General features: G+C 41.6%; 1 protein-coding gene across 1 annotated transcript in view; it reads right to left on the reverse strand.

Moving 5' to 3' along the window:
* Nucleotides 1-22,717, reverse strand: part of LOC126262973 (nicalin) — a 121,961-nt gene that overhangs the window by 12,548 nt on the left and 86,696 nt on the right. The window contains exons 8-11 of the mRNA XM_049959924.1: nucleotides 22,506-22,655; nucleotides 21,264-21,413; nucleotides 21,064-21,185; nucleotides 8,268-8,366 (exon numbers count right to left, since the gene is read on the reverse strand). Of these exons, the coding sequence (XP_049815881.1) occupies nucleotides 8,268-8,366; nucleotides 21,064-21,185; nucleotides 21,264-21,413; nucleotides 22,506-22,655 (521 nt within the window). The remainder of the gene's footprint in view (nucleotides 1-8,267; nucleotides 8,367-21,063; nucleotides 21,186-21,263; nucleotides 21,414-22,505; nucleotides 22,656-22,717) is intronic.

Here is a 22,717-nt window from a genome sequence, read left to right on the forward strand (position 1 = left end):
AGATTCCCCTGACAGACATCACGTACACTATGCACGCATTCAAAAATTAATTTATGATTCATTCAGAAATCAATTTACAGAGTGTGTTAAAAATCCAACAGGCATGCGTTTCAAAATCACATGAGTAATTGATAGACCAACATGCGCTGGATGCTGGGAGCTTTGTGAAACAAGATTTTTTATTCTCAAGAATATGAATGTGCCCCCCCCCCTCCTCCTCTACCGCAATTGTCATCCAGGTCAGATACATCGGTTTGCCCTCCCCTCCCCCGCCCCCCTGCTGCGCATGTGTGAATTTGGCAGCTTGGGCGCGACAGTAAAATTTTTCCCAGTAGCATCTAGCTACTTGCTGCGACTGCTTACACAGCCAACAGCCACATTTCTGTAGCCAGAAGGGGGAGAAGGTACAACTCATACGCCACTCAACTGCGCATGCGCATGAGCCCGCTCGTAACTCCTATAACGAATTTAATTTAAACAGTTTTGACGTCACGCTCATCTGAGGCATTTTGTTGTTATGAAGCATTGCATACTCTTCCTAAAGCCTTTGACACATTTTGCTGTTGGCAAACGCTTGTATGAGCACTGTGTTTTGTTGGTGTATATGGCACATTTCCTTTGCAATTTATGTTTTATTTTCATATTTTTTAATCAAAATATCCACAGGTGCACTGCCGGTCTACAGTGTCCCACGGGCACAATATTTCGGCGATCATACATGTCGCCATCATCAGGTGAACTGACGGACTGAGCTCCTGTGAACGTGCCGGCACGGAGATCCGTACACTATGGCTGCTCAGGGGGAACTGGGTTCGGTCGCGGCGGCGGCCGATTTAAATACCCTCCGCCTGCGGCGCGCTCACTCCGCCATCCGCGCCCCGCGCCACGGTCGCGCGGAGGAACAGATTGCGACGGCGTCTGAGATGACGTCAGTATGATGGCTCTGTCCGCCGTGGTCGTCACAACTATACATTTGCTCGATTTACTCTTGATTAACCCAATCGCTGGTTCCCAAGCTTTGCTAAGATTATAGCCACAGTCACGGGTTATGAGGTCGTCATTGGTGCGAATTTCGATGGCCTCTCTAACAATGCTGTCCCAGTATCTTGACGTCTGTACCAGAATCCTCGTGCGTTCATACTCCATAGCGTGATTTTCCGACAAACAATGATCAGCGACCGCCGACTTGCTCGGATACATCAGTTGAGTGTGCCTCTGGTGTTCACGGCATCGATCCTCGACGGTACGCATTGTCTGACCAATATACGACTTGCCACATTGACACGAAATCTGGTACACGCCGGCTGGTACACGCCGGCCTCCTCAAACCGAGGTCATCTTTGGCGCTCCCCACCAGTGCACGAGTTTTATTCGGAGGACAAAACACAGTTCCGACCCGGTGTTTCTTCAAAATGCGGGCGATTTTCCCCGAGAGTGCGCCTGTATATGGGATAAACGCAGTGCCTACCTCCTCCCTCGTGATTTCATCGATCTCCACAGGTTGTGCTGTAGTGGGTGGGCGGAGAGCACGTTGAATCTGCCACTCTGAGTACCCATTTTTTTAGAAATACAGTTCTCAGATGTTCCAATTCCTGGGGTAGACTCTCTGCGTCAGAGATAGTGCGCGCCCTATGTACTAGAGTTTTAAGCACCCCATTCCTCTGTGAAGGGTGATGGCAGCTGTCTGCGTGCAAATACAGATCAGTGTGCGTTGACTTCCGATACACCCCATGGCCTAGCGTGCCGTCAGGCCTTCTCTTGACCAAGACGTCAAGGTAAGGTAGTTTACCCTCCGTTTCAGTCTCCATAGTGAATTTGATGTTGGGGTGTATGGAGTTTAGATGTGTAAGGAAGTCAAGGAGTTTATCCATACCATGTGGCCAGATGACTAACGTGTCGTCCACGTAACAGAAAAAGCAAGTAGGTTTCCATTCGGATGACGGCAGGGCTTCCTCCTCGAAGTTCTCCATGTACAAATTCGCTACCACCTGTGAGAGTGGGCTACCCATGGCGATTCCCTCCATTTGATCGTAGTATTCTCCATTAAAAAGAAAATACGTGGAAGTCAAGACATGCCTAAAAAGTTCAGTCGTCTTCTCGTCAAACTTCTGACTAATCAATTCTAGTGACTCTCGCAGGGGTACCCTCGTGAACAAGGAAACAACGTCAAAACTCACCATGATATCTGACTCACCCAAGAAGAAGCTATCAAGGCGTTTAACAAAACCCAACCCAAAGTTTGGTACAGATTTATTGATGACATCTTCATGATCTGGACTCACAGTGAAGAAGAACTCCAGAATTTCCTCTCCAACCTCAACTCCTTTGGTTCCATCAGATTCACCTGGGCCTACTCCAAATCCCATGCCACTTTCCTTGACGTTGACCTCCACCTGTCCAATGGCCAGCTTCATACGTCCGTCCACATCAAACTCACCAACAAGCAACAGTGCCTCCATTATGACAGCTGCCACCCATTCCACATCAAACGGTCCCTTCCCTACAGCCTAGGTCTTCGTGGCAAACAAATCTGCTCCAGTCCGGAATCCCTGAACCATTACACCCACAACCTGACAACAGCTTTCGCATCCCGCAACTACCCTCCCGACCTGGTACAGAAGCAAATAACCAGAGCCACTTCCTCATCCTCTCAAACCCAGAACCTCCCACAGAAGAACCACATAAGTGCCCCACTTGTGACAGGGTACTTTCCGGGACTGGATCAGACTCTGAATGTGGCTCTCCAGCAGGGATACGACTTCCTCAAATCCTGCCCTGAAATGAGATCCATCCTTCATGAAATCCTCCCCACTCCACCAAGAGTGTCTTTCCGCCGTCCACCTAACCTTCGTAACCTCTTAGTTCATCCCTCTGAAATCCCCAAACCACCTTCCCTACCCTCTGGCTCCTACCCTTGTAACCGCCCCCGGTGTAAAACCTGTCCCATGCACCCTCCCACCACCACCACCTACTCCAGTCCTGTAACCTGGAAGGTGTACACGATCAAAGGCAGAGCCACGTGTGAAAGCACCCATGTGATCTACCAACTGACCTGCCTACACTGTGACGCATTCATGTGGGAATGACCAGCAACAAACTGTCCATTCGCATGAATGGACACAGGCAGACAGTGTTTGTTGGTAATGAGGATCACCCTGTGGCTAAACATGCCTTGGTGCACGGCCAGCACATCTTGGCACAGTGTTACACCGTCCGGGTTATCTGGATACTTCCCACTAACACCAACCTATCCGAACTCCGGAGATGGGAACTTGCTCTTCAATATATCCTCTCTTCCCGTTATCCACCAGGCCTCAATCTCCGCTAATTTCAAGTTGCCGCCACTCATACCTCACCTGTCATTCAACAACATCTTTGCCTCTGCACTTCCGCCTCGACTGACATCTCTGCCCAAACTCTTTGCCTCTGTATATGTCTGCTTGTGTCTGTATATGTGTGGATGTGTGTGGATGTGTGTGTGTGTGTGTGTGTGTGTGTGTGTGTGTCGGGTATACATGTGCGCGCGCACACATGTATACCCGACCTTTTTTCCCCCTAAGGTAAGTCTTTCCGCTCCCGGGATTGGAATGACTCCTTACCCTCTCCCTTAAAACCCAAATCCTTTTGTCTTTCTCTCTCCTTCCCTCTTTCCTGACGAGGCAACCGTTGGTTGCGAAAGCTAGAATTTTGTGTGTATGTTTGTGTGTCTATCGAGGTGCCAGCGCTTTCGTTTGGTAAGTCACATCATCTTTGTTTTTAGATATATTTTTTCCCACGTGGAATGTTTCCTTCTATTATATTCATATTCATTCACACACACACACACACACACACACACACACACACATCCATCCACACATATACAGACACAAGCAGACATGTGTAAAGGCAAAGAGATTGGGCAGAGATGTCAATCGAGGTGGAAGTACAGAGGCAAAGATATTGTTGGATGACAGGTGAGGTATGAGCAGCGGCAGCTTGAAATTAGTAGAGGTTGAGGCCTGGTGGATAACGGGAAGAGAGGGTATTTTGAAGGGCAAGTTCCCATCTCCGGAGTTCTGACAGGTTGGTGTCAGTGGGCAGTATCCAGATAACCCGGACAGTGTAACACTGTGCCAAGATGTGCTGGCCTGGCATCAAGGCATGTTTAGCCACAGGGTGATCCTCATTACCAACAAACACTGTCTGCCTGTGTCCGTTCATGCGAATGGACAGTTTGTTGCTGGTCATTCCCACATAGAAAGCTTCACAGTGTAGGCAGGTCAGTTGGTAAATCACGTGGGTGCTTTCACATGTGGCTCTGCCTTTGATCGTGTACACATTCCAGGTTACAGGACTGGAGTAGGTGGTGGTGGGAGGGTGCATGGGACAGGTTTTACACCGGGGGCGGTTACAAGGATAGGAGCCAGAGGGTAGGGAAGGTGGTTTGGGGATTTCATAGGGATGAACTAACAGGTTACGAAGGTTAGGTGGACGGCGGAAAGACACTCTTGGTGGAGTGGGGAGGATTTCATGAAGGATGGATCTCATTTCAGGGCAGGATTTGAGGAAGTCGTATCCCTGCTGGAGAGCCACATTCAGAGTCTGATCCAGTCCCGGAAAGTATCCTGTGACAAGTGGGGCACTATTGGGGTTCTTCCGTGGGAGGTTCTGGGTGTGAGGGGATGACGAAGTGGCTCTGGTTATTTGCTTCTGTACCAGGTCGGGAGGGTAGTTACGGGATGCGAAAGCTGTTTTCAGGTGGTTGGTGTAATGGTTCAGGGATTCAGGACTGGAGCAGATTCGTTTGCCACGAAGACCTAGGCTGTAGGGAAGGGACTGTTTGATATGGAATGGGTGGCAGCTGTCATACTGGAGGTACTGTTGCTTGTTGGTGGGTTTGATGTGGACGGATGTGTGAAGCTGCCCATTGGACAGATGGAGGTCAACGTTGAGGAAAGTGGCATGGGATTTGGAGTAGGACCAGGTGAATCTGATGGAACCAAAGGAGTTGAGGTTGGAGAGGAAATTCTGGAGTTCTTCTTCACTGTGAGTCCAGATCATGAAGATGTCATTAATAAATCTGTACCAAACTTTGGGTTGGCAGGCCTGGGTAACCAAGAAGGCTTCCTCTAAGCGACCCATAAATAGGTTGGCATACGAGGAGGCCATCCTGGTACCCATGGCCGGTCCCTTTAATTGTTGGTATGTCTGGCCTTCGAAAGTGAAGAAGTTGTGAGTTAGGCTAAGGTAATGAGGAAAGAGGTTTTAGGTAGTGTGGCAGGTGATCGGCGTGAAAAGAAGTGCTCCATCGCAGCAAGGCCCTGCATATGCGGCATATTTGTGTATAAGGAAGTGGCATCAATGGTTACAAGGATGGTTTCCGGGGGTAACAGATTGGGTAAGGATTCCAGGTGTTCGAGGAAGTGGTTGGTGTCTTTGATGAAGGATGGGAGACTGCATGTAATGGGTTGAAGGTGTTGATCTACGTAAGCAGAGATACGTTCTGTGGGGGCTTGGTAACCAGCTACAATGGGGCAGTCGGGATGATTGGGTTTGTGAATTTTAGGAAGTAGGTAGAAGGTAGAGGTGCGGGGTGTAGGTGGGGTCAGGAGGTTGATGGAGTCAGGTGAAAGGTTTTGTAGGGGGCCTAAGGTTCTGAGGATTCCTTGAAGCTCCGCCTGGACATCAGGAATGGGATTACCTTGGCAAACTTTGTATGTAGTGTTATCTGAAAGCTGACGCGGTCCCTCAGCCACATACTCCTGACGATCAAGTACCACTGGTTTCACACTATTATAAGTGCATCTTCAGGTGATGATAACTTTTTACTTCAGTGACCACTTCTACCATGCCAATGTCACAACAGCTCACTATAATGAATACCATACAAGGTGGATTCTCAATAGCTTTGTGCAAGAACCTGTCACCAGATGACCACTTTAAACTTTCACAGTACCTTCACCACCATCTTTTTATTGGTGATAAGTAGAACTTAGATTATACACATCACAAAAACCTTAAAATATGCTTGAAAATGCTTAAAAATGCATGAAAAGTGTCAAAATATGCCAGATCAAATAATTAAAAAAGCATGGAAGTTACTGTGTGCATTATTTCTCAAAGTCTAACCCATGCACATCAGTTACGAGGAAGAGCACCGGCCACGCAAAAAATCTGTACATTCAGAACGGTGATATTTTCGGGTAGAACTTAAGAAGGGGGGCCTTTCTGGGATTATTTTCTAAAAATTTGCAAAATGGGGATGCATACCGTGTTCAAAGAGTTGTTCCTTCTTTGCTATTGTTGTCAGTAACAAGCGAATGTGATGCAAATGAGTTGCAGCAAAACAATTGATACGTACACGACCAACTTCGATATATGTCGCATGTATAGGAGCTTGCTCAAAAACTCAGTAATATTTTATTTAAAAAATAACATACAATCATGCACTTTTTTGAACAGCGTCGTCGTCGTCTTCTTCAGTCCTGAGACTGGTTTCATGCAGCTCTCCATGCTACTCTATCCTGTGCAAGCTGCTTCATCTCCCAGTACCTACTGCAACCTACCCTACATCCTTCTGAATCTGCTTAGTGTATTCATCTCTTGGTCTCCCTCTATGATTTTTACCCTCCGCGCTGCCCTCCAATGCTAAATTGGTGATCCCTTGATGCCTCAGAACATGTCCTATCAACCGATCCCTTCTTCTAGTCAAGTTGTGCCACAAACTCCTCTTCTTCCCAATCCTATTCAATACCTCCTCATTAGTTATGTGATCTACACATCTATGAACAGCATTAATTTTTAATTAATACTACTCAAAGAAAGCATCATTTACAATTAGATTTTTTTACTGAAAAAATAAATGACCAAGTACTGTTTCAAATGTTTCGTAGTAAGGTTGTGTCTTCAATCACTCAAACCATTTTTATAAGCAGAAAAGGGCTGTTCTACATCAACTGAGGTACTGGCCAGTATTTGAATTTGGGTGCTATGTTGACACTTATTGTTTTTGTAAAAGTTCACCTGTTCCATTAATAAAACTATCAATTTGGCACAAGGGTTAAAAGCCGGGGTTATTGTCTATTTGAAACTTTTTTTGCATGAAATGTTTTTCTTGTGAACACGACAATATAAAACAGTTCTGTCATATGTAAATGTTCCAGGATGGTCAGCTATCCACAAAATGGCACTTCTTTTATCGGGCAACATGGCGCACATGTTACACACTACACTTCGTGAACATGTTCAACTGTGTACAAGTAAATAGAAAGCTAAACTGAAACAATGGACTGGGACTAAAAGTTTGCATAGTTTAATTTAATTGTTTGCCGACACGTATGCTGTGACAGCAAAAGGGATTAACTGGAGGCGCAGCAGGTGCCGGAGCGTTGACTCCGCCTGCCTGTTCCTGTTCCTCTTCTGTAATATTTTCACTAGACAGTGGCCTCTTGGTTAGTGATTGGACGCATTTCTAAGTCAGTCAATCTGTGAGAAACCAAAACTAGATCGAGCTAGAGACTGCCCATCTAAATTTTTAAAATGTTGTAAACATAGAGTAAAAATATGCATTGTCACTTGCTTTTAGTTGAAATATGCCATAACCAGTGAAAAGGAGCCAAATATGCAAATGCATATAATCCAGTCTCCAGTGATAAGACATGAACTATAGTTTTATCCACCTGGCAGATATCTTGTACGTGCTAACTGTACTTCTCTTTTAATCTGGACTGCAATTTACAATTACATTTAACGAGTCAACTTTTTAGACCTTGAGTCTATTGTAACAAAGCTGTGATATTTTACTGGAGCACGAGTTTTGACACTTTCAACATTCACCTCAAGGTGTATACATTCCAAGTGCAACCATTCAATGACTGACCTTTAAAGAGCTTATGCAAGTCATCAGTTTTCACCTTAAACATAGGGGCAGCGTAAATTCTCTCCAGCTTCATGAAGGGAAACTTTATCAACTAAAGATGCACCTGTAATGGTGTGAAACTGGTTGTGCTGCCTCATAAAGGGATCCATATACACCTAATGCAATCTTAAAGAATTTTCATTCATTAAAATAAAATAGAATTTTTGATGATTACTTTGGTGAATTTTGGAAATTTCTTTACAGATTCAATGCCCAACTTATTATTTACATTAAATTTCATGGGAAAATATATGTATTGGGATGATATAGTTCAAACAATAACACAAAGATTTGTCAGCAAGACCTCCATGCCCAACTTCCATGAATTTTGAAAATAGTTAAATGGTGTGTAAAGCAAAGTACTAACCTGTAAATGCTCACTTGACTTTTTGTGATATCGTAGAATACAAACTCAGGCTCACGTTTATCTGGCATCATGTAGGATACTTTCACCTCTTTCAGGTACCTGGTGATTAGAGAATTATTTAGTTTTATGTCTGAGCATATTTTAACAGCTATTACAAAAATCAAAGTATGTACTGCATGTACACATTCAGTTTTCATAACCAAAGACTGAATATCAGTAGAATCTTAAGGTAATAGGGCCGTAACATGCTTGGTATCTTTATTTATAACTGTTCCTCTGATTTCCTAGAACCAAGTTCCCAATTGTACTACTTGTGTCTTCTGCTCTGCATGCATATAGATAAAAATGTGAATAAACGGAGATAAAATGTTTCTATCTATTTAGGTGAAATTGGAAAAATATATTGTTATTTTATCCCAAGTTTTCCCCTGTTTGGAATAAGGAGGAATGGATATACTTTCAGATATGAAAAATAACACACACATTCGAATTTTTAGTGTAACAGAAATCACAGCATAAAGATTTCGCAGAAATGGTAAAGAACAATCACACTGGGGACAGTATTCATCCTCTTCCTGCTGTAATCATCGGTCTACTGAGAGGTTTGAGGGGTAGTATGCAAGATTCCTATCCCCTTGTCAGTATCATTAATTGTACCATTTCCTTGATTGTGACAACTTTATTTTGCTCAGAACAGCCACCACCTGTATGATGAGACGATTTATCTGGCAGTCAGCTTACATTTGTACAACACAATAATATTGTCAATAAATGTTACTGCAGTAAACTCCAAAGTTTTGTTGCTCTTGTACCTCCTGAAATTTGGTGCTATGTGGAAACCGACTGCAGTGTGTGAAAAGGATAACAACATATTACCCATCAAAATAAATTCTGGCAAAACTCCTGAATCAGAGTTGTGTCAAGAAGGAGATACTGGATAATATTTTCAGAAAGGATGGGTATGGGCCATTCAATAACTTAATTTGTATGTCGAAATTTTCAGCCAGGCTTAAGTGTAACTCTCACGCACCATGGAAAAATATCTTTATTTAACGAAACACAGAAGGAAATTATCTTGTTAGGAAAAGCAGCTTACGAGAATCTTACATGTGAGTAGAACTCCCCCTTTTGAAGAATAATGTGTATCTTAGTAACTACTGAAATCTAAGAATGTTGCACTCTAGAAAGTCAAAGAATAAACAGAAATTGCTGATGCTGAAAAACAGCCCCTCTGGCGGCTGCCACGTAAACACTTCGATGGCTGAGATGGAAACAATCATGCAGAACACAAATGCAGTGGATGGCAATCTTGACTGCAACATCAGCCCCTTTGGTGGAAGTGGAGCATCATACAAAAAAATGGGCAAGGAAGTGTACACACCATCCACATTGTTGTGCATTCTGAAAGCAGATCTGGATTGGATGGAGCTAGTGCCTGCAGATAAGACTAGTTCCATGGTGCACCAGTTGGCAGTACATCTTGGAACATGTATGCTGGTTTCACTCAGTTGAAAGAAACTGTAGAGAGTTTGCCGTTTACTGTTATGTCCACTGTTCGTGCTCCTCTTTGTAAGGCATGGAGCGGACCTGTGCAAGGTGGCTTCAGCGGGGTCTTAACACCATCCACATGCAGCACTACTTGTGTGCATGCTTCCAAACCACGATGTATGTAGCTAGGTGGTGTACAGAATCTTGAAGCTTCCCGAGCGCAAATATGCGCTCTATGTTCTCTCAACCATTGAGTAAAGTCTGGCTAGTCTTGGTCAGCAAGATTCAGGGAATTCACATCAATAAATTCTCCAGGAAGCTGTAGCACTTTGCTGGAGACTAGTTCCACTGATGAAGAATCTGAAGTCCAGTTTGAATGTGTTTCGGAGACTAAGTAGGACTGTTGGTGAAGTTGTTGTCCAGTTTCATAATACATTAGTGCTGCTTTTCGGGAGTGGTGCCAATGTTTGATCAATCCATTCCTCATTGGGTGATAACTTTTATTTTGTGGTGAACAGTGATGCAGAATTTGGTAGTTAGGCAAATACAACAGATTCCAATTGATCCATTGTGACATGTAATGGGCAACCAAAATGAGGTAACCAACTTGACACCAAAGGCAAAGGCTAGTGTTTCTGCTGAAACGTCAACTGGCACTGCTTCTGGCCATCAAGTGAAGGGATCAATCATTGAAAGAAGGAAAAATACACCGTAAGTCCTAAATCTAATTCAGTCTGCTGCATATTGTATGTTGATATCAAGGAACTGTTTGCTGAACAAAGTCACTGGTCAACAACCAAGTAACAATGTATGTGGAAATATGAACAAATCTGATCCAATGTCCACCAAGAATTTCAGACCTGACTTTCCAGAATTTCCGACATGACTTTCAATCATTAATGAATAGACTGTAATTGGCAATCAGATGTGCTTACGCCAGACTGCTGCTGGCGTTTAGGTAGGTGCAAGGTGAAGTGCACTTGGCCGCCTGATCCCCGAACTTTCCACGATACCAACAAATGGGTTGCTGTTCTACACCATATGTCAAAAAGTTTGTTGGAGAGTGGCTCCATGACCTCTTGCAGCAGCGATCCCTACTGCTGCTTTGAGTCATGACAAGACAACAATTTGCTGATTTGTTTTGTTCACACATCAACCTTGGCTGCAAGAAAATCATAGTCTGGACAAGTAACCACTGATGCTGACACTGTTACATGGCACTGTCACTGCACTGATATGAGTGGGTGTCATGGTATCTTCTATTTTGTCAGTCAGGTCTGATGTTGCATCTAAAGGCATCTCCGAATGTGATGCTGTAATACCTTTGACTAGCAGTAGTAGGCAGCTACTCCCCAAGGTACATTGCATGTTGGCTGATTCTCAAATGTCTCAGGGTATGCCATGGTTTTCAGTCACTGGTGTCTTCCTGTGTCAAAACTTGTGTATTCACTCTTTCTGTGAGGCAGGGACTCTGCAGATCAGTTTTGCATTGAGTTTTCGCAGGTGTTCCATTTAGTCGCAGGTGGAGCCATTGTCATGCCCAAGACCTCTGCAGCGAAATGGTGATCCAGTTAACTAACCACTACGGCAAGTTAATGAAAGTGCGCCTTGACGTGCAAATGATAGTGTGAGCTTGTATGGACACGAAGGTGGCAATCAAACGGCAAGTCTATACACTGAAAGTATTGTCACAGCCAGTGCATTTGTCATTTTGCAAATTCGGTTTTATGGAAGTTCTAGCCTTTCCATGCTGTTGACACAGGCTGATCATGACAGTCACTAGTTTCGGAAAGGCTACATGTAGAACATCTAAACTCCTTTATTTTGCACGTCATTAATATTCAACCAGGTTGGTACATGAAATATCTCTCACACACCACACAACATGGAGGGAAAATATTCTGTTGGAAAAAAAAACTTAAGTGAAGCTTTACATACGAGTAGAACTGTCTCTTTTGAAGACTAATGTTAACCATGTAACTACTGAAATGGAAGAAGGTTACACTCTAAAGACAAAGAATAAACAGAAATTGTTGATACTGAAAACACAGCACCTCTGGTAGTTGCCCTCAGATTTCTAGGATCAGTTTTCTATATTGCTATCAACTCTGATCTTTTTATTGACACCACTGATAAGACCACATTTTTTGCTGCAAGGGACTTGAAAAAGTAGAATGCTAATATTCCATATAAGGCATTTAAAATAGAGTAAAACAAACCTAAGCTGTTACGCTTATTGCATGTATCACCATGTGGGCAGCTGTTGTGCTGGTGAATGTCGCGGCACTTGTGATGTGATTTGTTAGTACGAATTATTTGCAGCATGATACTTCTGTTCCTCTGAGTGCAGGTGCAACTGTTTTATATATGGGTTTCAGAAACTTCTGGAAATTAGATATGCAGGTATGACTGTTTTATAAAACAAGGCATGGATTCCAGAAACTTATATGCAGGTACAACAGTTTTATAAGAAGGCACTAGAAACTTCCAGAATTTTCTGTCATGTTCTGGAACGTTCTCCAGTATTCTCATTTTATACATTCACTATATAAGATGTAATTTGGTTTGGGTATCATCCACACTTGTATGCAAATTGTCAATCACTGTATCATTTGTGGTTCTTACCTGTGAATGTTTAACTTGCAGCTTGCTTGATTCCTTCAATCCATTGTTGAAGCTTTGCTGAAGTTACAACTTGTTATGGCTTCAAACAATGAAAATATGGACCAAGAACAGTCCACTTTAAGACAAATCAATTAGTGACCTCTCTGAGGAGAATCTGAATTTGCTGATTTGACGAGTTTGATTTCAACTTGACTGTAATGCTAAAATATGTTTACATCATGAAGCAGAAGTGTTGACCAGGTTTCAAGATCTGCAGAAATCATGCTGCAATCCATTTCAAAAGAAGAATCATGTGTTCAACAATGGTCTGCATCCTACTGACACTGTGACAGCTGACTTTTTGAAACAACTTACAACAGTTAATGTTAAGCCTGGACAGAAGCTTTGCCCTGCTTGTAGAGTTGACATCAATGCAAAAAAGGCCAAGCCATTGCCATCATCATAGTGTAACGAGGAAGATGCTACAGTTGCTTCAGACAACTTTAACTCTAGCTTGACAGCAGTTGGTGTGCCAACACTAAAATTTCAGCGTGTTTCAAACCGGGATTCTAGTGGATAAGCAAAACGAAAGATAAGGCACGTCGATATGGCTGTGGCTACCAAAATTGCTGAAATTGGCAGGCTTAAAGTAGATGTCATAGAACAGCAAACAGGTCAAAAATGTCATGATTGCTCTTCGTACAAAGTGCTCATCAATGAATTGAAAGCAAAGCTGGAGGTGTCCTCAGCTTCTGAGAAAATTCAGATTTTAACTTTGCCCCCTAGCAGTTGGAGCATTAAAAACTGATGGAAGAATTCAACGTGTCTGAGCGAATGGTGAAAACTGCCAGAAAGCTGAAGGAAGAGAAAGACATATTAGCGAAACCAGATCCAAAGCAAGGAAAGGTTTTGGAAGAAGATTTTGAGCAAAGTGCAGCAAAATTCTATGACAGTGATGAAGTCAGCCGAGTCTGCCCTGGAAAAAAGGGCTTTGTTGCCATAAGGACACCAGCTGGCGCAAAAGTTAATATGCAGAAACGTCTGCTGCTTTGTAACTTGAAAGAAGCCTGTCAAGAATATTGCAGACAAAATTTACCAAAGTTACCTTTTCCAAATTTTGTGAGCTCCAGCCAAAGTGGTGCATCACAATTGGTTCAGCAGCAACACAATCAGTTTGTGTTTGTACAGCTCATCGAAACGTCAAGTTGATGCTAGCAGCGATGCCAATTATGGATGACTACATAAGTTTGTTAGCCAAAACTGTTTGCAATATGGATTCAAAAGATTGCGTATTCCTATGATGTGACCAATGCCCTTGATTAGAAGTCTTGGAAAGATCTGTAGAAGCTGCAGTTGAAGGGAATGACATTGATGAAGCAACTGAATACAAGAAATGGATACACACTGACTGAGAAACCCTGGAGTCAACGATTGAAGAATTTATCCAAAAAATTTTGAATCTCTCAAACCACCATTACATAGCAAAGCATCAAAGCAACCACCTAAAAAAACTAGAATGTGGAAAACTGGTTGTTCTGATGGATTTTGCAGAGAATTAGTCATTTATTGTGCAGGACGCTGTACAAGGCTTCCGTTGGGAAAATAGTCAGTTCACATTACATCCTTTTGTTATTTATTACAAGGTTTTGACTGGGGAGATCGAGTCTCTTAGCTTCTGCGTCATCACCGACTGCTTGTGACATGATACAGTTGCAGTTCCTGCTTTCTGCTCCAAGCTGATTGATCACCTGCAAATCCACTTTCCAGTGCAGAAGCACATCAGCTATTTCAGTGATGGATCCGCTGCGCAATACAAAAATTTCAAGAACTTCATTAATCTATGTAAGCACTACAATGAATTTAGTATCAGTGCAGAACGGAACTTCTTCACCACAAGCCACAGGAAGTCTCCATGTGACGATAACGGGGGCTCAAAAAAGCGATTAGCATCCAAACAAGTCTCCAAGGGCCAACTTCAGGTCAAATTCTAACACCAAGTGATCTATTCAGATTTTGTGATGAACAAGTTCATGGAATCAAATTCCTTTTTATCACAAAGGAAGAAACTGATGCTGCAAGAGCTTTGCAAGAAAGGAGATTTGAAAATGGTTGCACGGTTGCAGAGGAAACCGCTGCTTCAGACGAATCGATGACATATGGCTACAAATTAGCAGAGTATCCAATGACACAGTGTCATTTATTGCAAGTGTTGATCAATCAGCATATTTCTCGAGTGTTCCAATTGACGGCATCCAAAGAGCACCTCTGATAATTTTAGAGCCATGAAAATGGTTTCATAAACTCCAGCAACAAATTTATGATGCTTGGTTCAATTTGTAAACTTACTGCTTTGTTTTTGTTCATAACAATGTTTTTTATTTACTGATTTTTGAATGCCATTCATTAAAGCTATTCTGTCGAGCACTGATATGCGCAAAAGCTAAGGTATCTTTCAAGCTAGTTTAAAAACCTTATATGGAAAATTATCACTGTATTTTTTAATGTTTCTCATAGGAAAAAAAAAACCATCTCTTTCCAATGGTGTCAGTTAAAAGAAGATCTGAGATGGTAGCCATATTGAAAACTAGTCCTGAAAAATATTGTAAATTTGCAATTTTAAATTTGACACTTGAGACAAGGGTCAATAAAATCAGAGCGATATATTCATTAATGCTAATTCTGGTATAGTATAGTGAGCACCTGGTTGTTGGCTAGCAGCTCAAATATAAAGGTCATAGCTGATTTTCCCTTATAGTAAAAGATGTTTAAAGTGCGACTAAAATCTTTCACGATAAATTTTACAAGTCACTTTAACACCAAGTAGCATAAGGGATAGTAATTTCCGAACATTTTGAGTGCTATAGCTGTATTCATCACTAAAAGTTGTACTAGTGTTCAAGGTGATAGATGTCACAACAGATGCACAAAGCTATACCAAAGTTAGCAAAATTATTCACCCCAATGCACTTTATGATTTGGTATGGGTCCACTAAGGTGGCCCTAGCTCTGGAACCACCAAAAGAATTAAGCCAAAATTTTGCACAGTGACCTAAAACATACATTCACACACAAATTTTTAACAGAATCTGAGATGGTTGAGTGAGGACCCCTAGGACACCTGATGGGGTATGACCCACTACACTTCTTGCAGATGGGTGTGACTTGTGCCTTTTCCCAAGAATTGGGCACAGTTTCTTGTTCGTGCGATCTACAAAAGATTGTAGTTAGAAGAGAGACTAATTCAGCCACAAATTCAATTTAGAATCAGACACAGATTCCATTGAGCCCTGGAGCTTTGTTCAATTTTAATGATATCAGCTGTTTCTCAACACCACTGACACTCATACTTATTTCGTTCATCTTTTCAGTGGTATGAGGATTAAATTCGGCACTTTTTCTGCGGTTTTCTTCACAAAGGAGCATTTGAAAAATGGAATTACGCATTTCAACTTTTGCTTTGCTACTCGCAATTTAAGTAACTGTCTCATTCAATAGGGACTGGACACTAACTTTGGTGCCACCAACAGCCTTTACATATCAGAGTTTCTTTGGGATGTGTGAAAGATCATTTAACAATTTTCTGCTATGGTAGTAATTGAAGACATCATGCATTGCCCTCTTCACAGCCAAACACGTTTCATTCAGCATTTCTCTATCTAAGCCCTAAACTCTGACTTACACATATTATACAGTAATACACTACTGGCCATTAAAATTACTACACAAAGAAGAAATGCAGATGATAAACGGGTATTCATTAGACAAATATATTACACTAGAACTGACATGTGATTACATTTTCACGCAATCTGGGTGCATTGATCCTGAGAAATCAGTACCCAGAACAACCACCTCTGGCTGTAATAATGGCCTTGATAGGCCTGGGCATTGAGTCAAACAGAGCTTGGATGGCGTGTACAGGTACAGCTGCCCATGCAGCTTCAACACAATACCACAGTTCATCAAGAGTAGTGACTGGCGTATTGCGACGAGCCAGTTGCTCGGCCACCATTGACCAGACGGTTTCAGTTGGTGAGAGATCTGGAGAATGTGCTGGCCAGGGCAGCAGTCTAACATTTTCTGTATCCAGAAAGGCCCGTACAGGACCTGCAACATGCGGTCGTGCATTATCCTGCTGAAATGTACGGTTACGCAGGGATCGAATGAAGGGTAGAGCCACGGGTCATAACACATCTGAAATGTAACGTCCACTGTTCAAAGTGCCATCAATGCGAACAAGAGGTGACCGAGACCTGTAACCAATGGCACCCCAAACCATCTGGGTTATGCGCCAATATGCGCAATATACCCGCTTCCAATGTGCGTTCACCGCGATGTCGCCAAACATGGATGCGACCATCATGATGCTGTAAACAGAACCTGGATTCATCCGAAAAAATGACGTTTTGCCATTCGTGCACCCAGGTTCGCCGTCTTGGAGACGGTCCAGACCATGAGGCCACACTATAAAAGTGTCATCAACGTACCGCCAAAATACTGTCGGTTTAAAAGTGGCAGAGTCGAGTGCTCTCTCCTCAAAATCCTCCATAAAAAGATAGGCCACCAGGGGAGACAAAGGACTCCCCATGGTGACACCATCAGATTGTTCGTAAAATTCATTGTTAAATATAAAATATGTAGAGGAGAGAGTGAGCTCAAACAACGCTGTAATGTCTGCACCAAACATATTGCCAATGAGGTGTAGTGAGTCCACCAGAGGCACCTTTGTGAACAGTGAAACCACATCAAGACTGACCAATAAGTCACTACTTTGCAGTTGTAGTGACTGAAGTTGACTGATAAAATCACCAGAATTCTTTATGTGATGTGCACACTTGCCTATCATTGGTTTGAGCAAAGATGCCAGGAATTTTGCTAGGTCGTAGGTGGCTGCTCCAATGTTACTCACAATTGGACGTAATGGCACATTTTCCTTGTGAATCTTAGGCAGTCCATATAGCCTAGGTTGCTTATTTCTATTAGCTTCCTGAAATTTGTAATAGTTCCCGGTACAGTGCTTTTGTCACTTCGTGTACACAAAAATATTATCCAAGAATAATCATCTATTCCAATCAGGAAATATTTGGCACCACAAATTCATCTAGTTTCCATTTGTCCACAGAAGACAGAATATACAGGGTGGGGCAAATAAAAGTGGCCCGAAGAACACAGTTCCGGAAATAAAAAAAACACTGCTGAGGAAGGAAATCCAGCACTAACCTGAATATATCAAATGTTGAAAATGACCATTAATCTCTTGGCACTTTTGGGCACTGGTCAGCAAGTTGCTGAAGGCAGATTGAAGCTGGACCACTGAAATTACTGCAATCTCATCTGAAATGTTCTGCTGCAGTTCTTGAAGACTATGAGGGTTATTGCAATACACCTTAGCTTGAGGGCTTCCCACACAAAGTAATCACCCACTGACAGATCAGGCGACCCGGGTGGCCAGCTAAGGCTGCGACCAGACTGACCTCACTATCAACCCCGTCAGGAATGAAGATTGTGTAAATTTACTCCAAGGTTCGGCTGGCTATTTGGGTAGCTGCTCCATCCTGCTGGAAGCAAGCGTAGGAGGTTTCCTTCTCAGTTAATGCTGGAACAAATGGTTTCAAAATGTTGGCAATGTAATGCTTGCCAAAGTCAAAGTCTGATGAAAGAAGATGGGACCAATAACGCAGTGTGCAGACACTGCTTACAAAACCCCAACCTTCTGATCATGGAATGGTGTTTTGTGGAAATGCTGGTTCTCTGCTGCACGGAATTGTGATTCTGCGAGTTCACGTAACCACTCAGGTGAAACCAGGCTTCATCAGACAAAGAAGTGATCCATGTCCTAGCCATTCATTCATTGTTATCTCAGTGAACAACCAAAACTGAAGGTACTGAGGAGCATTTGCTGGTTTTAATGCATGAAAAAAACACATGTGCGTGTCCAGGTGGAGTATTCGTCCACATGATCAACATGACATGCCAGTCTCTTGCGACAGGCATCGTGTTTATTTGGTAGGACTCTGAAGCACTTTCTGGTGAACTGTAGCCACATTTTCTGGTGTGCGGACACATTTCAGAATGTTTTTTCACTTGTTCAAACAGATCCTGTCTGATTCCATTTTTGGACTAAGAAATGCATGGCACTCTTTTCTGGCACTTTGACACCATCACAAAACTTCTCAGCAAACAATTGACCACATCATGACTTTGTTGTCACATAACTTTTCACAATGAACATCCACTGCTCCACTGAGAACATCACAGTCTCCTTTGCACTGGTCCACTCACACTGACACAGCCCACATTACACTCTGAAATGGTGTGGATTACATGGCAGGTGCAGACGTGGTGGTGTTATACGCATACATTCACTATCAATCATATCCACAAGTCCAGGCCATTTGCTCCACCCTGTACTAATTACAGGAAATTGACTTAGGATGTTGAGAGGTAATCTTCTCTGTTTACCTTTTGTCAAGTAACATATGGAAAACCAATATTCCTATATAATTAAATCCACAAGCCGTATCTTCCTGCAAAACTTCCTTCACGTCAAGACTTACATGTCCTGTGTCTTGTGCTGCATGTTCACATCATTTAATAGTGACACATACTTGGCTTTAACTGAACAATTATCTGATTGGTCCAATTTGTACACACCATTATCATGTGTTGGTACTGGAAACAGATTCTTTCACTTATCTTTATTAAACATGATGGAATGTCCCTTTGTAGAATCTCTTACAGAAAGTAAATTTGTGCTTAACTGTAGCATGTACAGAATCTCTGTTACTTTACATTTAGTCTATTTTCTACCAACTTGTGCATCAATGTGTGTGTGTCACAAATTCCTTCAACAGATAAATTCTCACCATTATTCCCTTTATCACTTGTGGATTTAACATTGATATACATGAATTCATTACCCATGGCAGTTTAAACATTTGCTGAAGCAACAATGCAAATATACCAATCATTATTTTATACCTTTACCTGATGTAGTGAAGACAGTAATTTTTAAGTTCCTTCAGATGACTTGCTTCTTCCCTTGGTTTTGCTGTGACAGTTTCTTGCAACATGACCAGACTTATCATAGTTACAGCACCTTGGTCCTTTGGAGAGATTGTGAGAAAAGTTTGTTATCTTTCTTGTTCACTTGAAAATCTGTGCCACTAATGATTGAGTGGCAATGGTTTTCATACTTCACTTCACTTCCTGCAACAACTTAGTTTTAATAGTGTCTCCAGTTATTAGTTATTGGAATTCTCCAGGCTCACAGTCACTACTTTGTGGTCATCTCTCATACTGCGGACAAAATGCACCCTACCCACTCTCTCGCACTTCAAAATTCAAAGAGTTTAACTTATTAGAAGTGTGAATTTTAGTTACATATTATTCAACTAATGTGCGTACAGTTCTCTAGTCAAGTTGTGAGGAGTGTAGTCAGCAAACCAATCCTTCTGTAAAGTCCCGAGTTCTCATATACTTGTTTTACATTGTCCCATCCTTCTTTTGTGGTTTTCATGCTCTGCAGGCAAACGTAAATTGCTGTATCAATTGGCAATATTATTTTTGCTCTAGCATCACACACTTTTGACTCCTCATCCTTTATTTCACCCGAGATGCATTCCTGTATGTTTCATGTTGAAAATATGTTTTCAGTGCGAACTGAATCTTATTTTAGTTCTCTCTTGCTTTCAGTTTTTCTACAAGTGAAAATGAATTTAATGCCATAAACATAGATTGTGGACTTGAGTTTTCTTTTTTGTTTTGTGATTTTTAAGTAACTGTGCTTACTGGGTCTGCTGGGCTAATAACCTGTTGTTTTTTGCTTTAATATTCAGTAAAGTGATTAAGTAAAGCAATCACAGATTGGTTAACACAAAGAAACATTTAACTGTACTAATACCCACACATAATATACAGAACACACATATAAACAACTATAAAGAACATGCACAGAAACTAATAGCAAGAACATGGACATCAGCAGAGGCACAGATTCTCAGAAATTACCAAGATCACTTGGAAGTGATACATTTCTAGCACCAACTGTCATGATGCCAGATATCGATTAGTTATTGATTTCATTTACAGTGTAATAATGAACCTTGTCAGCAGTTCTCTATAGATGAGTGAACTGAAGCTGGTACAGTGTCTATTTGCGCTACTCTCCCATGGTGGGACTTAATTCTGAGATTGTGTACTATGGCAAAAAAGGATTGCTCCCAGCTCCATACACAACATGCAAGATTGACAATGAAGAAGATCTTTGTGATGAGTAAGGTAAGTTAAATTACTGTCGTCTTTTGTCATTGGTGTCAATGGTATAAACCAAATCAATATCTCGTGCCGCGACAGCTGTGCGCTCAATATATTTTGCTTGCAAGTGATCTTTTAAATTGCCAGATTCACATGCATTGTGGTCCAAGCTGCTGGAGATGGGGGTCAAGTGTGCGTGGGTCATGGGTCCTGTGTGCGCCTGCACGTTTTTCTTTTCTGAAGAAGGTTTGGGCCGTAAGCTAATGTGCAAGTCTTTGTTGTGTTACTCTTCCTTACAATGAGTAGCAATCTATCCTTTTCCTAATAATGTCAATGAACATTTGAAACATTATTAAATGTTTATTTGAATATAACCACAGATTCATGCACTGATAAATGTAGGGGGTATTAAAAAAAATAGAAACTTGCATTTATAATGTTAACACACCTGGACATGGTGTCCTTGAGAGTTGAGACCAGTGTATTCTGTTTGTCAGCTAAAAGCTGAGCTGAACGTGGTTGAGAACTCAGAAAATCCAGCCATGAGCTGATGGACTCCACCTGCACACCCTACACAAGAAATATTCATGATTAACAATACAGTCATAGGTGTACAAATACAGCCAACATCAGTATTTATGGACTTACGAGATTCTCCGAGAATACTTCTCCTGATGATAAATTATAAATATGCCTGGCAAGGGCTTCAGCAACAACTTGAATATTTTGCACTAGATGAGTCACATCTGTTGAATCTCTGGTGTCCAATATCGTGTGCCTTCTTGCTTCTTTATGACTCTAATCAAAAAATACAAAGTTCGGTAAGTTTTCACGTTGATTTGACACACACACACACACACACACACACACACACACACACACACACACACACACACAAACATTCAGAGGCAACATAAAACTTATTTCTTCAAAGTATCCAAACTTTATTTAGGGAAAGTTTAATGCAGCCTTTGTGCGAGATTGTGTGTGCACATTAGAAATTCCAGACAAATATTTTGCTGCTTACATAATTTTCACATGATCTTTCACCGAGTGTGATAATACTCATGTTTATCATGATATATTGTGCATGTATAATATTTACGAGTGCTGAGAAAACTTCGTCTTAAGCTGTGCTTTTTAGAAACTTTTCAAATGTTATGCTTAACTTATTTCAGACTAAATGGCAATGGAAAAAATCTGTCAGGCAAAAATCAAACAATGTTCAATGGCATTTTATTTATAGTTACTGTTCAAAGAATCTTTCACACTAAATTTCAGTTACATTGTTACCATGACCTTCAACCTAAAGGCTGGTTTGATGCAGCATTCCATGTTACTCTATTCTATGAAAGCCTGTTCATCCCCATATAATTACTATACCCCACATCCATTTAAATCTCCTTACTGTATTCACCTCTTGGTTCCCATCAAGTTGTGCCACACATTTCTTTTCTTTCTAATTCTATTCAGTACCATCTCATTAATTACACGATCAATCCATCTAATCTGCAGCATTCCTTTGTGGCACCAAATCTCAAAAATCCTACTCTTCTTGTCTAAACAACCTGTCATCCACATTTCATTTCATATCTGTACAAGGCTACAATTCAAACAAATACCTTCACAAAAGTTTCCAAACATTAAATTTATGTTCAATGTTAACAAATATTCTTTTCTTTATACATTCTATGACAAAAAATGTTCTTTAGAAATATTAGTAATGCATGGGTGCAAAAGATCTGTAGTACATAAGCATTTCACCAAAATATAAATTAGAGCAAGTCTCAGTGGTTTTTTGTCATTTCACAGACAACATGAAGACAAAAATATTTCCAGAACTACTCACAATGAAACAACTGACTACAGTATTTGTGATTAAACACTTACTCTGAGAGACGATAAGGTAAAAGCTGGAAGCCTTCTAATGCTGTACCGTTCATGTTCCCAAGCTAGGAGTTCATCAGCAAGATTGATCTTCTTGTGGATGCCTTCAACGGACATATCTGGATACAGCATTTGTGAAACAGATTTTAGTTCCTGAAATATATGGAAGTTATTCAGTATCAGTTGCATGAAACATTAATGATTAAAATACAACA

The sequence above is a fragment of the Schistocerca nitens genome, chromosome 6 (genome assembly GCF_023898315.1).
Source record: "Schistocerca nitens isolate TAMUIC-IGC-003100 chromosome 6, iqSchNite1.1, whole genome shotgun sequence".
Lineage (NCBI taxonomy): Eukaryota > Metazoa > Arthropoda > Insecta > Orthoptera > Acrididae > Schistocerca > Schistocerca nitens.